Source organism: Drosophila tropicalis, unplaced genomic scaffold (assembly GCF_018151085.1).
Source record: "Drosophila tropicalis isolate 14030-0801.00 unplaced genomic scaffold, ASM1815108v1 contig_158, whole genome shotgun sequence".
Classification (NCBI taxonomy): Eukaryota; Metazoa; Arthropoda; class Insecta; order Diptera; family Drosophilidae; genus Drosophila; species Drosophila tropicalis.
In genome coordinates this window covers 8,018,018-8,032,719 of record NW_027172602.1, presented here as the reverse complement: position 1 = coordinate 8,032,719, position 14,702 = coordinate 8,018,018, and the positions used below count along the sequence as shown (strand labels likewise).

The following is a 14,702-nucleotide window of genomic DNA, read 5'->3' as shown; positions in this document are numbered from 1 at the left end:
CGATCTAGCCATGTCCGTCTGTCCGTCCGTCCGTCCGTCCGTCCGTCCGTCCGTCCGTCCGTCCGTCCGTCCGTATGAACACGCAGATCTCGGAGACTATAAGAGCTAGAGCCACCAAATTTGGTATGTATACTCGTGTAGTATGCACATGTTCAGAGTAATTTGGAATTTCGGCCACGCCCCCTTACGCCCCCAGGAATCACATAAAACTGTTTTTCTTAAAAAGTATGACAGCTAGAGACATCAAATTTAGTTTGTATACCCGATTAGTTAGTGCGCAGAAATTAACTGTTCAAACTTTTGCCACGCCCCCTTACGCCCCCAGGAATCACACAAAACTGTTTTTCTCAAAAAGTATAATAGCTAGAGACATCAAATTTGGTTTATATGCTCGTTTAGTTAGCGCGCAGAAACTAATTGTTTAAACTTTTTGCCACGCCCCCTTCCGCCCCCGGAATTTACATAAAAGTGATTTCCTTCAAAACTATGATAGCTACCGACATCAAATTTAGTATGTAGACTAGCTTAATAGACGCGCAGATATTGGCTATTTAAATATTTTGCCACGCCCACTTCCGCCCCCGCAAATTAAACAAAACTGATTTTATCAAAAACTAACAAAGCTAAAGTCACCAAATTTAGTATGTATACTGGCATAGTATGCGCGGAGAATTTAGATATTTTCACATTTTGCCACGCCCACTTCCGCCTCCATAATTTAGAAAAAACCGATTTCCTCCTTTAGTTTTTTGACTATCGCATTTAAATTTGGCAGACTTAGTTATCTTATCTATTTCTACCAAACTACCAAATTTTATTGAAATCGGACTAGAAACATGTAAAATATGCGTATGAACGTATTTTACTACGCGGTCCACAAGGCCAGAATTGGACGTTGGCTAGTAGCGGCGCTAGAGTGCTCGTGTGTTTGTAGAGTGAGCGAGATAGCACATAGTATAAGACATGTAAAAACAATTTAATAGACATACATTTGGTCTTCGAAATAAGAAATATTTGTTTCACCAGGTGTATGGTATACCCAAGTCGACGAGTCGACTTACTTGCTTCATTTTTTTTATGAAACGCGTTTAAAACAAAATAAAACTTGAAGAAGTACTAAGAACAAATGCAAGCATCAGATGAGACGAAGAGAAAAGTAATGTATGTGAAGAAACAAAGAAAATGCAGAAAAAGTATTTAAATAAACAATTTTTAAATAACTAACAATTAGAAATTATATTAAATCGGGCAAATCGGGGGGCAAACAAATGTTGCTTATATCAACCAGGCCGGTTAGATTATGTTGACCATTTTGTTTCTGTTCCAGCTTATCCTCCGGTTTCTTAGATGCGGCTCTAGAATGGAGAGAAATCTTAAACGAAATTTGTCAAGTTTTGTGTAGTTTTTTAAACTTACTTTTTTGGTTTAATAGCCAGCATTTCATTGGGCTTAACTTTCTTCAATACAATCAAAAGGTGACCTGTTGTCTGGGAACGTTGTACGGTTGATTCATTAGGGATGATCTCTTCGCCAAATGCTATCTGAAAGATTTTGCCCTTAACTGTGACACGAACATAATTTAACTCCACATCGACATCAATGAGAGAGGTGTCTAAATATCTAAAGCAGATTGGGGATTCGTAGTCAGTTATGGATATGGAAATTGATTCCTTACTTGTAGACCTCCAATTCTAGACGATATTCGGCGGACTCATCTTGAAAATTGAACGGCAATTTCGCTTGATTCATATTGTAGGGACGACCGCAGGGAGCAAATAGATTGACATTCCGCTTCTTTGGCGGCTTGGATGATTCTGATTTTGAATCATGCCTCTCTTTGCCCAGTTTATGTTGGCGGGCAATTTCGTTGCGTATCTCTGGACAGTGTTCACTTTTGGCATTCCAAAAGGCGCGTGTGCGTTCCTCTTCGTCTTCAATGTCAGCACATTCTTCGGCCAGTTTGGCCTGCTGGTGGGCAACACGAATACGCTGCTCATCCCTTTCAATGGCATGATCGGCCTGACGCTGGACAATGATGCGACGATGGCGATTTAAGTAACGTAGGGCTTCCAGGCGTTCACTTGGTGTAATCTCAACGCAATCGAGATTCTGGAGTTGCGGCAATGTGGCAATCACATAATCACGATAATGCGGATAGTCCACACAAGGATTACCAACTAGGAGTAGTTCGCGCAAATTGTAATTACCACGCAGTGATTCGACACTTGTCAGTTCGCCAATGAAATTTAATGTGAGATCCAATTTGTTCAGGGATTCAAGCCCGTCCAGATTCTCGATACGTTCAATATTATTAATAGCCACATTTAGATATTCCAGGCGTTTCAGTTTATTCAAATTCTCCAAGCGTGCTATAAGATTGGACTGCAAGAGCAGAATCTTTAGTTCCCGGCACCAATTTTGTACATGTTCAATGCATTCGATGTCCTCCTGATGCAGAGACAATTCCTCCAGAGTACTGATAAGACGTTCATTGTGTTCCGATTTTTTGCGAACCAAAGCTTCGGTGACTGGATGAATGGATGATGGATGATGGAGAACGCGTTACATTGCTATTTTATCGTGGTTTATTTGAAATTCTACTTACTGCGCACCATAATCGGTATTTTTTTTTTTTTTTTATTATTGTATTGTATGTCAAATAGAAACTAAGTGCCAACTTTTATATATACAAAAGTCCGTGTACGTTATTATTCTGGTTGCCATGACAGATATTTAAATACGTTAGTTATCGATATCAGCCATGGCTATCGTTATTATTTTTTGTATTTATCGGTAAAATTGACATCGCCAATCACGTTTGTATGAACAGCTGACTTTTTGTTTATTAGACTAGCATGGAGCAACCGGAAAAGCAGGAACAGGTGGAAATGGATCAAGAGCCAACAGAGCTTATCCTAAGCAACTGTCCTGGAACCACACCCGCTACACCGCTAAGCAAAAACCAATTGAAGAAGCAAAAGAAATTGGTCGAATATGCCGCGCTTCGGAAATTGCGGCGCCAAAAGGAACGTGACCAAAAGAAGCTTAAGCGCCAAGAGGCTAAGGCCTTGGGCTTGCCTCGCATTGGACCCAGTCGCAAAGAACTGAAACGTCGGAACAAGCAAGAAGAGGAGGAATCTGAAGGGAAGCAGTCGCCCAAATTCCAGGTGGCCATCGATTTGGATTATGATGAACAGATGCAAGAACGTGATATAGCTAAATGTGTAAAGCAATGCCTTAGGATTTACACCATAAATCGACGTGGTGCTCAACCAGGACGCTTACATTTCACAGGCATCAAGACTAATGGCCAGATTCACAAGTGTTTTCAGCGAAATGATGGATGGGAGAATTGGCAAGTGGCTTATCATTTCGATAGCACCCATTTGGATGCATTTGAGAAAGACAGAATGATCTATTTAACCTGCGAATCGGATACAGTGCTGGATCAATTAAATCCGGAATGTATCTATGTGATCGGTGGCCTGGTCGATCATAACCATTTCAAGGGTTTGTGCCACAAACGAGCCACTGAGGCTGGCCTTAAAACTGCCCGTTTGCCTTTAAGCGAGCATGTAGATATGAAGACGCGATCCGTGTTGAGTACCTATCATGGTAAGTTCTAAATACGAAGAACTCAAAAGAAGGAATAATGCTTCCATTTCGCTTATAGTGTTTGAACTGCTATCTCGCGTATTATCGGGAGAGGGTTGGACCGAAGCAATATTGGCCACCATTCCCTTGCGAAAAGGGGCCAAGGCTAAAACAGTCGGCAGCAACGAATCAATCCATGAAGATAATGCTCAACAGACAAACGAAAGCGAAAAGGACGAAACGCAAGATGAGTCGCTAGATGAGAAGAAAGAGGAGGAGGAAAGTCCGTCCACCTTATAGGGACGAGATATTATTCATATTTCTTCCTTTTTTATTATTATTCTTTTCCGTTTTCTCCTCGCGTTCGCATTTCATAAATCACATTTAGTTTTCTTTTGCAAATTAAATGATAACTTAAAATATAGTAATATAAAGCAAATTAAAAAAAAAAAAAAAAACAATATAATATTTATCATAGAGGATAACTTGTACCCCGGATTATTGGCTTCGCTTCATCAAACGTGCTTTATATTTAGTTTCTTTTGCCATTTGTCATATTTATTATAATTATTCTTTCTTATTTTTTTTCTGTTTTTGTGCACGTTTTTTTTTATGGCAATTTTGGTGTAGTTATGATTTGGGTTCGGATTAAGTAGCTCTCGATACTATATATATATGTTGTATGTATGTGTGTGTATGTATGTGCTTTTAATTTGCAACAAAACAAAAAAAGGAGCATCTTTATATAAGTATATATATATATGTGGATATATTTGATTTTTCTTCACATTTTTTTTTTTTTAGTAACTAAACCGCTGCTCCAAGAAAACAAAACCGTGAAATTATGACTACAATTGGATTAACATAATAAAAAAGTAATTATTAAATATAGGAAAATAATAATATACAAATCAAGGAGAATGATTGTATAAAATAATATTGAAAAAAAACCAATAACTAACGACGGCAAGCCGAAGTATTTTTTATACCCCTGCAGTGGTTTTCACATTATGGATATGCAGACTTACTAGCATTTCCGCAAAGGTATATATCGTATATATCTAAATGATAATTAAATAGAATTTTAGTTTAAGTATGCTTAAAATTTTATGTGTGACGATAGAGCAACAATTTAGAGTCCAGCTATGCAAAATTGTTGATCAACTGATCGATCGGCTGTTCCACACAGATTATACATTACACATACACATATGTATGTATGTACATGCTTGTCGGGATTATGCAAATTACTTTTTTTTGTTTGTCTATATGAATAATTTATATATATATATATATATGTGTGTATATGTCCGCTTGGAAATCACCTTGGCTGCAGCTAAACTGTCTTGGCCTTTCTACTTGAAATCATCTGTTTCAAGTATCTCAAAATCACTTTCATCGGATGAATCCAAGGAAGTTACCAGACGCCGTTTCACTACATCCGCCTGAGCATCACTGGTTTGGCTGGTGGCGGAGGAGGAGATCGCATTAGCGACTGCAGTGGCTGCTCCCCATTGCACCAAATTATTAACCAGACTGGGCAATAAAGCCTGAGCCTGGGCAACCAGTTCATTGGGATGGCTGGAAACGGAGGTGGTAGTGCTGGCAGAGACAGAGGTGAGTTGTGGCAATTTCGATCCACCCGCATCGACGGTTGTGTGATCTGGAAATTGTAGTCCCTTGGACAGACACTCCTCCGAGGACGACGATGACGAGGTGGTCGATAACGATGAATCGCGCTTAAAGTGCCCTCTACGAAAATCCATAGTTGCTTTATCGTTATTCAATTTATCCGATGAATTTGTTGTCGCTGTCGTTTTTGCCTTATGCTTGGTCAATGGCGACAATTCATCATCCTCATCTGTGGAGTGCTCATCGATTTCGGGTATAACATCGGGTATAAGCAATTCGGAGGGTATATCATCGCTACGCTCATCTTCATCATCATCGTTATCACCTTCGATGGGTGAACTGATTGTTGCCACATCGCTAGCACGCTCCAGGACAAATAAATTCGATTCATTTACATCGGGCAGGAATTCATCTTCGACCTCAGTTTCTAGATTATTGTATGTCAATTTCTCTGACCATTGGAAATCTAAAATAATAGAATAAAAAACAAAAATCAGATGAAAATGCATTCTGAGTGAGAGAAAGACTTACCCTTTTGCTCGATTTGCAACAATTTGAAATTGTATTTAGTTGAGATTAAGGCAGATAATAGCAATATGGTTAGCACCAATGTTGAGCCCGATATCAAGTGTCCCAGTATGGCCAAACTGGCCAAGCAGCCGCTGCTAGCCAAACAGAACATGCTGGGTGAATTGAGTCGCCAACTTTCGGCACGTTGTAGCCAAAATTCAAATTTCTTTCTCAACTCGGGCGTCGGAACAATGCGAAAATTGCAACGGGTCCAATATAACCAATAGCTAAATAGTCCCAAAAATAATACACCAAGTGGACGTACCCTGTGAATAATGTATGAATTGTGAACGATACATATAATTATAGTTAAAGACGAGTTGAAGAGAAAGTGTATCGAAAAGAAAACAACTTGTACAGGAGATGATATTAATCTCTGATCTGAACAAAGACACAACTCAATGGCAACTGCACAAATTTTAAGAGTCCCAAAATATCAAATATCAACAACGATTAGGGCGATATAATTAATAACTTGTGTTTTTTTTTTTTTTTTTTGTCAAAAATAAAACAAGTTCTAACAACAGGAAGCAACCAACCAACCAACCAACATTCTCATCATCGACATCATCATGATCATCTTATCATCGGGTTCATAGAAAAATCTGGTCAAACCTGGTCCCTCGCGCGATCGAGAGCAACATTATGTACATATATGTTTGTTTTTGCCTTTTGCTGATTATCACCACCACATTCCGGCCAGCTGACGGAGGAGGCTACTAACCAACCCCCCGCCCACTATACACCATACACCACCCATCGTATCATTCGGACTTTTAATGAATATCTATATAAAATCGATACACTCCTCACTGAATGTGATGATCATCATCTGAATCATCATACTACTTGATAATCTTTTTGTTTTAACAACACTTGGAAACTATCAACAAATGATAATCTTATCATATGACCAACATCTCTCCTCTAGTGTTATACAAAGAAAAGCTTTAAAAATAAAACAAAAAACTCTTGCAAGTACTTTTAGTTACAAAGTATGTAGCTTTAAGTATTTTTTTTTGCTCTCCTAGATATTTTCGTTGTAATATCTTATATTTGACATGGGATATAAAATTAAATTGATAACTAAATCACTAACATTTATATCATTCGTTTTTTTGGCAAGTGTATCAAAGTTGGTTGGTTTTATTTGCTTGTTTTTTGTTTGAACAACAAAATGCTAATGACTTATTTTCATACCCTATAATTAGTAAAACAAACTATGGTACACAGATTGTACGAAAGGGTATTAAACAAACTCAATTGAGTTTCCATTTCGATATGGTAAAAGTATTTAACCTTCCGCATTAGTCATATATATACACATACATATATCTATATCTATGTATAATTTGTTATGCTATTTAGTAAACTCTTCAGAACGGGTTCGTTTTCATTTAAAAAAAAAAAAGAGAAAAGAGTCTAATCTATTAGGAAGTTGTGTGTATATAAAAATACAATGTATACACTGCATTTCTTATCGTTTTCGGTTATCAGGCGTATGACGTAGACTATAGATGTTTTCAACACGAGTATAATGAAAAAAAATAATTTACACACTATAACAAATATATAAACATGAACAAAAAAACAGACAAGTTGAGGCTTAGGTCTTTTGGAATCTATCAATAAATTTGTCTAAAGCCTGGAATACACATTTCATTGAATTGCGGGGGGAGTCCCCTAAATTCTTTTCCTTTGTAGTACGTGCCTGAATGAAAGTGGTTTCAATTTCTGCCAACTTATGGGCACTTGTGAAAGTACATATATATAGAAATTGAGAATACAAATTAAACGAAATGCTTCAAAACAAAATATATTTTATATATATTTAAAATCTGGCAAGTCTTTCTTTGTTATCGTTTCTAAATTAATAACAGACTAAAGAAACAGACTTGAGTATTAATAGATGGATCAGATAAGAGCAGAGATACATACATAGATTGCTGACATGTGTAGGGCATCTAAATGTCGAGTCATTCTTCGTTTTTTTGTTTTCAAGTTGTTTTTGGTTATTGTTTTGTTTTTGCTGTTTTCGTTTCGTTTTTCAACTGTCTAATTAATTATCTCACTGGCTGGCACTTCTCTATTCGTGGTTGTATTAGAATGTTTGCCTTTCGCGACTAATTCGCACTTTGCTTTTGGCAAGCGAAACAAGGCGTTAAATGAGACAACAAAAAACAACAACAGCAGCAGCAGAGATGGATAATAAAGAGAGAAACGAAATATGTACATATAGAGATTTGCAAATAAACTATGTATGTAGATACGGAAGTCAATGTTACAAATGTACATACAAACATGAATATGTATATAGGCATGTTTAAATATACATACATACATATACAATACATATATAGTATATAAAGGCAGTTAAAAACGCAAACTGCATATGCGTGCAAATTATTCTTTTTATTTGGTTTTTGTTGCCGTTTTGTTGAATTCATTTTTGGTTAATTGCGACGCTCTCTCTGTGATCAGGCCAAGTGAATGGCCAAAACAACTGACGACCACGACTCGAAGGGGGCGGGGTAGAACCCACACATGGAATGACATTTTTATACTTTTATACATTTGTATTTTTGTATTTAAAAAGTAGAGCGAGCCAAATTTAAGGTGGAAGCACGTACACGAATTTACAGTAATATTCGACTATGATGAACACAATTGATTGAAAAATGTATTATATAATGGCTTTATCCAATATTCACTTCATATATTAAAATAATCAAAAGATTAGTGATGATCTATTATTAATAGTTTTGAATTGTTCATCATATCGAGTGCTTAATGCACTGTAAAAAGAGAATTTTACATGCATACACAAATACACATGTATGTATATAAATCTCTCCCTCTATATGTATGTAGATACATACATATATGTATTTTCTTAAAATAAATCATTGCAACTTTTGGCTATCCACGCTGCGCTGAACGACTTGAATTTTTTTTGTTTCTGTGTTCCCATCCAAGCCACAACGAAAGGGAGTGAAGAAATACCAAAATTGTCAACCCAAATACAAAAAAAGATCTACTATCAAAAAAATACATATGAGTATATGTATGTAAATAGATGGATTTGTCATCCCTATTTGGATCACAGGGTATTCTCGGTTTGTTTTCTTCTTTAGCTGTTTTTTGCTTTTGCGAAATGGGTTTGACCCAATTTTAAAGACATTTTATGACATTCTATAAATGTATACATATATGTACATATGTATATGTATGTATGTATGTATATATAATTTATGAGGTACTTACCAGGCCATTAGCAGCACTGTGGTCAAAGCGGCCAAACTACAGTGGAGTGTTGACCGCGAGGGTCGCGGAATTGCAAACATTTTTTATCACTTTGTATTTTTGCCCTTTTCTTATTTACTTTGACAAATCGCCGCTTTGCTATTAAGAGAAATAAACAAAGAACGGAGAGCGTAAGATACAAAAGATACCGTTAAGACAGGTTGTTTCTACTACTGTATGCATTCGATCGATCGATCAGCTGTTGCGCATGGGCAAAAATGTGATATAGACTTTTTATTTTGTTTCTCCCTCTGGTTGTTGTTTTTGTTGATCTGTTGCTGCTGCGTAGAAATGAATTATGGCATTTTACCAAAATAAATTGAAAATGCCAAAGAAAAACAACGTTTTTGTTTTGTTCACACAGAAATCCATATTTTTGAGGGCCTGTCACACTTACATACATATGTATGTATACATATCTGTGGATACATGCACAGTGGGTCCATTGCACATTAATGATATAAATGTCGTCTTTCACAATAACAATTTAAAAAAAAAAAAAAGAAAATGAAAACTGCGTTTAAAATTTTATTGCGACTTCTTTTTAATATTTGCCACTGAAGGACTCTGCACAATTTTGTTGTTGTTTTTTGTCGCTTTGGTGCCGCACAGTGGGCAGCAGTTAAACATACACAAATATTGTAGTTGTTTTTTTATAAGTTTAAGCCTAGTAAGTGGGCAAATCATTAAAATGAGATTTGCTTGTAAAAGATAAAAGAAATATCAGGTGAAAATACAAATCATGTTGTAACTGAACCGTTAGTTTTTGTAAACAAATCAAATCAAACAAAATGGGCCCAATGTGCGCCGGCACTAGAATACCCAGAGGGAGAATGAGCGAGAACATGTGACAGCGCGGGCGCAAGAGAGTGAGTCAATTGAGAGACAGTTGAAAAAAAGCTCACGCAGGGCTTACAAAGAAGTTGCGATAATAACAAATACAAAAACTAAAAAAAGAAAAAAAAAAAAAAAAAAAAGGCAAAGTTGTTTGGCCTTCGATGTCTTTTCAATTGCGTCGCAGAATATATACACACACACAAATGTAAAGGTACATACATATGTACATGTGTTGGCATTAAGTTGTATTTTGTTGTATTTTTGTTAAATAAAGTAATTAAAAGCATTATAAAACCTTCGGTGCGGGGGGCTAGCGGCGGGGCCCTTAAGTTGCTGCCTTTGCTATTTACTATCTCTCTCACTTGCTTATGCACTGCACTTTAATTGTTTTCATTAAAGTTTTTCCCTTTTTTTTTTTGCAAAAACAAAAATCAGGAGACCTATGACAAGCCGTATATGTACATATATACATACATATGTACATATGTTAAGAACGCAGTTTTAAAGCACCCCCCGTCAACAAACAAGACAATGCGCCAGACAAACAGGTACAAGTACCACTACCACTTTTTAAATTACTTTTTGCCAACTATACTGGACCAACTCTTATTTTTCGCAATTTTTCTTGTGCACTTTTCTTCGCACTCCGGCAGCGGTAAATTATTTATTTATTTTGAACAACCGTCGATCGCGCACAATTTTATTTACGTTTCCCAATCTAGTGTTGGAAAATTCACCAATGGCACTAGTAGGGTGCGATATACAGATTGTTTTTCTATCACTACTATCGAATGGAGCAGCTATCGACTATCGACTATTTTATCGGTGCCGCCAAATTCGAAGAATCGATGTCGATGTTGTCTATACGTAGCCCTGGCACTGATCAGCTGTTGTTTAGCATTCCAAGAGGTATCCACATGATTGGCCATGATCGAGAATAATTCATTAAATACAATATAATCTTTCAGATCGATTCCAATTCCAAGGCATATTCTATCAATGGCGGCACATTTGCTAAGGAATAGCGCTAAATCTTGGCTGCTAAACAGCTGCAGACAATTCATTATCAGGGAACAACAGGTAGGCTATGTTTTGCCAGGGAGGTAATATTTCTGTTATGTAATCATCTACTTGGCGTATATGAGATAGAGCGAGATGGCATGAGATGAGGATCGCTTTGAGTTAATTTAATGAAATTTGAACTCTTTTTAGCTCAAGCGGTGCCTCCATTTGACGCCCTGTCTGGACAAGAATGTCTCCTTCAATCTTAGTGACATTGGTGAGGGCATCCGTGAGGTTACCGTCAAGGAATGGTTTGTCAAGGTGGGCGATACAGTAGAACAATTTGACAATTTATGCGAAGTTCAATCAGACAAGGCTTCGGTGACGATCACCAGTCGTTATGATGGTACGATAACTAAGATCCATCATAAAATTGATGAGATTGCTTTGGTGGGCAAACCCCTATTGGATTTTGATGTCAAAGACGAGGAGGATGGTGATGATTCGTCATCGGATGATAGCAGTTCCAGTTCTGGCTCCTCCTCATCATCATCTACGTCGTCTGGCGATGTAGAGGAATCTACAGCTCCTGTTTCTGAAGGTCGTGTTATTATACCAGCCACTCCCTCTGTACGGCGCCTGGCCAAAGAACACAAACTGGATTTAGCTCAAGTGCCACCGACCGGTAAAAATGGACGTGTTCTGAAAGGTGACATTTTGGAATATTTGGGTCAAGTTCCAAAGGGTACAAATGTCCCACATCCCACCATTGCCAACAAACCCGAAAAATCTGTTGCACCAGCCGTCTCTGCGCCACCTGCCGATCGTGTTGAAGTGCTTAAAGGTGTGCGCAAGGCTATGTTGAAATCCATGTCGGAATCATTGGTGAGTTTGTCCATTTGGAGTTCCAGTTAATAGATTAATAGCTCAACATTTTCCTTCTATCATAGAAAATTCCTCATTTCGCCTATAGCGATGAGATCGACATGTCAAATTTGGTGCAATTCCGTAACCAATTGCAGGCAGCGGCCAAAGAGAATGGTGTACCCAAACTCACGTTTATGCCATTTTGCATTAAGGCAGCAAGCATTGCCTTGTCCAAATTTCCCATTGTCAATAGCTCCCTGGATTTGGCCAATGAATCGATCATCTACAAGGGTGCTCACAATATAAGCGTGGCTATTGATACACCGCAGGGTCTTGTGGTGCCCAACATAAAGAATTGCCAAGCCAAGAGCGTTATTGAGATTGCCAGGGACTTGAACACCCTTGTGGAACGTGGACGAACTGGCAGTTTAACGCCCACCGATTTTGCCGATGGCACTTTCTCGCTATCAAACATTGGCGTTGTAAGATGATGAAAGACTAAAAATTGCGTTTGCCTTTTTGAGTTTATTAATTTCTTTATGTCTTCAGGTCGGCGGAACGTATACCCATCCATGCATTATGGCACCTCAGGTGGCAATTGGAGCCATGGGCAGAACAAAAGCGGTACCACGATTCAATGACAAGGATGAGATTGTTAAGGCTCATATCATGAGCGTTAGCTGGTCGGCCGATCATCGTGTCATCGATGGTGTTACCATGGCTAGCTTTTCAAACGTATGGAAGCAACATCTCGAGCAGCCTGCACTATTTTTGTTGCAATAGGCTTTGAGATGAGATAACCAACCATATACATACATACGATCAGAAAAGGTCAGACCATAACGGAACGGAAAAGGCTGTTTTTCGGTTGCATTTATTTACCAAGGAAAATAGAAAACAAGAAGCTAAATATTTCGAAAATTGCAACCAAGTGTGGTCTCAATTCTACCAGATTGTGCATTTATAGGAGTTAGTCCCTTTGAGGGGCTACTCAATAGCTTTAAGCTCACTTTTATCTCTTCTTACTTGGGACTCGCTTGGTTGCAAACGCTTTACTAATTGCATTTCAATTGTTAGTTGCCTGAGCTCAGATGCTTTTATCTTACAGTCCAACTGTACTAGACATATACATATACATATATAGGTATATATACATACATCTGTGTGTGAGTTTCTTTTTTAAAGAACTAAATGTTTTGTCTTGAAATTTTTTGTTTTGTTTTATATAATTTTTTAAATAAATATCCCATTAATGGTTATATGTAATTAGAGGAAACGAAATCGCTTTACTTTCTACTTATTATTTCGAATTTCCTGTTGTTGTTTACAAGTCTGTAAATGAAATCAACTTATTTAAAATGCACTCATTTGTTTTTTTGCTCTTCTTGGCCACAATAAAGTGCAAACAAAAGTGTCTTTTATATATATGTACATATACATTTTGTTGTTGTTGTTGTTTGGTTTGTCAACCTTTTAGCAAAATATTGACAAGTTTGTAATTGAATTGAATTCATATTTATATACTTGTAGTTTTTTTTGTTGTCTACTTTTGTTTATTAATTTAATTTCAACGTCCATTTAGCCAGAAACATCAACTCAATAGATGTACAGTCTCTCAATATTGTATTCATACAAATGAATGAATTTTGATTCCTTTTGTTTAAACAAAACGATTCTCCAGATGTAAATAATGTTGTTTTTTCAATCAAATTAACATTGAGTTCATTCAAAACCCGTCAAATATAAAGAAGTTGGATTTAAGTAGAGTGTTTTGAGGTTGAACTGGATATATTTGTTATTTATTGATATTTTTGTCAAGATTCGGACAAATTTTATGAAAATATTTGTTAATAATTTCATTCTCATTCAAATCGTGTGGAAACGGGAAAAGAATTCTTCTATATATTTTCTAACGTAAAACTTAATTAAACAAGGAGCCGAGATGTCATCCGTGTCGTTAAATGCAGGATGTGTTGTGGCCATGCTAGGCAAGGATTGTGTGGCCTTAGCCACTGACCATCGCTTTGGAATCGAAGCCCTAACGATGTCCACAGATTACAAGAAGGCATACCACATCGCTCCTCGTATGTACCTTGGAATGACGGGACTCCCGATAGACATACTGATGGTCCGGGATCGTGTACTGTTCCGCAAGAATCTGTACGAGTTGCGCGAGAATCGTGAGATGTCTCCAAAACCTTTTTCCTCAATGCTTTCCAGTTTTCTTTTCGAGCACCGTTTTGGACCATACTATGTAGAGCCAGTGGTAGCTGCTCTTGATCCGAAGACCCTGAAACCCTTTATTTGCAACATGGATTTAATTGGATGCATCAATGAGTCGGATGACTATGTGGTGGCTGGAACTTGTACAGAACAGTTGTATGGCATGTGTGAGACTTTGTGGCGTCCGAACTTGGATCCCGAAGAACTATTCGAAGTGATCGCTAAATCGATTGTAAATGCTTTTGATCGTGATGCCATGAGTGGTTGGGGTGCAACGGTTTTTGTCATCGAAAAGGATAAGATTACGGAGAGAGCGCTCAAGACGCGCATGGATTAGATGTGGTTGCAAGTGAAGAGAGTACACATTTAGTGTTATTGTAAACTGATGAAGAAAAAAAACACAAATTAAGATTGTTCAGGTACCAGTTCAAGCAGAAAAAGAACAATTAGAACTAAAAAATATCAACTACAATTTACCTTTTGAACCATAGGCGGATCAAAAATGGAAAAACTTTGCTCCTTAAGGTATGCAATAGACATGAAAAGATGCATCAGAAGTACGTTTCGAAATTAATCTTAATCTGTTTGAAAAATAAACAAATTGCATAGTTTAGGGGGTAAATTTTCCCCCTACTTTGCAACTCTAGATCCACCACTGTGTAGCATAGCTCTAT

The 14,702-nt window shown here is 37.4% G+C and overlaps 5 protein-coding genes across 6 annotated transcripts; 3 read left to right on the top strand and 2 right to left on the bottom strand.

Annotated features, from left to right (window-relative positions):
* Nucleotides 1-1,191: 1,191 nt before the first annotated feature.
* On the bottom strand, nt 1,192-2,698 carry tilB (touch insensitive larva B). Its single transcript, XM_068303282.1, has 4 exons — nt 2,606-2,698; nt 1,676-2,528; nt 1,417-1,620; nt 1,192-1,355 (listed from the first exon to the last, which is right to left on the bottom strand). Exons 1-4 carry the CDS (start codon nt 2,613-2,615, stop codon nt 1,235-1,237), a joined length of 1,188 nt encoding a protein of 395 aa, XP_068159383.1. The 5' UTR covers nt 2,616-2,698; the 3' UTR covers nt 1,192-1,234.
* Nucleotides 2,699-2,830: 132 nt separating this feature from the next.
* LOC137586778 (tRNA methyltransferase 10 homolog A) lies at nt 2,831-4,065 on the top strand. Its single transcript, XM_068302935.1, has 2 exons — nt 2,831-3,615; nt 3,674-4,065. The coding sequence occupies exons 1-2, from the start codon at nt 2,856-2,858 to the stop codon at nt 3,892-3,894; spliced, it is 981 nt and encodes a 326-aa protein (XP_068159036.1). The 5' UTR covers nt 2,831-2,855; the 3' UTR covers nt 3,895-4,065.
* Nucleotides 3,905-10,675, bottom strand: LOC137586777 (uncharacterized). 2 transcript variants are annotated; one of them, XM_068302933.1, is made up of 4 exons: nt 10,516-10,675; nt 9,061-9,198; nt 5,758-6,062; nt 3,905-5,692 (listed from the first exon to the last, which is right to left on the bottom strand). In XM_068302933.1, the coding sequence occupies exons 2-4, from the start codon at nt 9,138-9,140 to the stop codon at nt 4,950-4,952; spliced, it is 1,128 nt and encodes a 375-aa protein (XP_068159034.1). In that variant the 5' UTR covers nt 9,141-9,198; nt 10,516-10,675; the 3' UTR covers nt 3,905-4,949. The 2 variants fall into 2 exon arrangements, with proteins under 2 accessions (XP_068159034.1, XP_068159035.1); XM_068302934.1 differs by lacking the exon at nt 9,061-9,198 and having other exon boundaries at nt 10,516-10,671.
* A 128-nt stretch (nt 10,676-10,803) lies between these two features.
* On the top strand, nt 10,804-13,086 carry Dbct (Dihydrolipoamide branched chain transacylase E2). The gene is made up of 5 exons (XM_068302494.1): nt 10,804-10,845; nt 10,905-11,016; nt 11,149-11,823; nt 11,889-12,287; nt 12,355-13,086. Exons 2-5 carry the CDS (start codon nt 10,936-10,938, stop codon nt 12,586-12,588), a joined length of 1,389 nt encoding a protein of 462 aa, XP_068158595.1. The 5' UTR covers nt 10,804-10,845; nt 10,905-10,935; the 3' UTR covers nt 12,589-13,086.
* A 529-nt stretch (nt 13,087-13,615) lies between these two features.
* LOC137587134 (proteasome subunit beta type-3-like) lies at nt 13,616-14,680 on the top strand. The gene has a single exon (XM_068303399.1). The coding sequence runs from the start codon at nt 13,748-13,750 to the stop codon at nt 14,363-14,365; it is 618 nt and encodes a 205-aa protein (XP_068159500.1). The 5' UTR covers nt 13,616-13,747; the 3' UTR covers nt 14,366-14,680.
* Nucleotides 14,681-14,702: the final 22 nt, after the last annotated feature.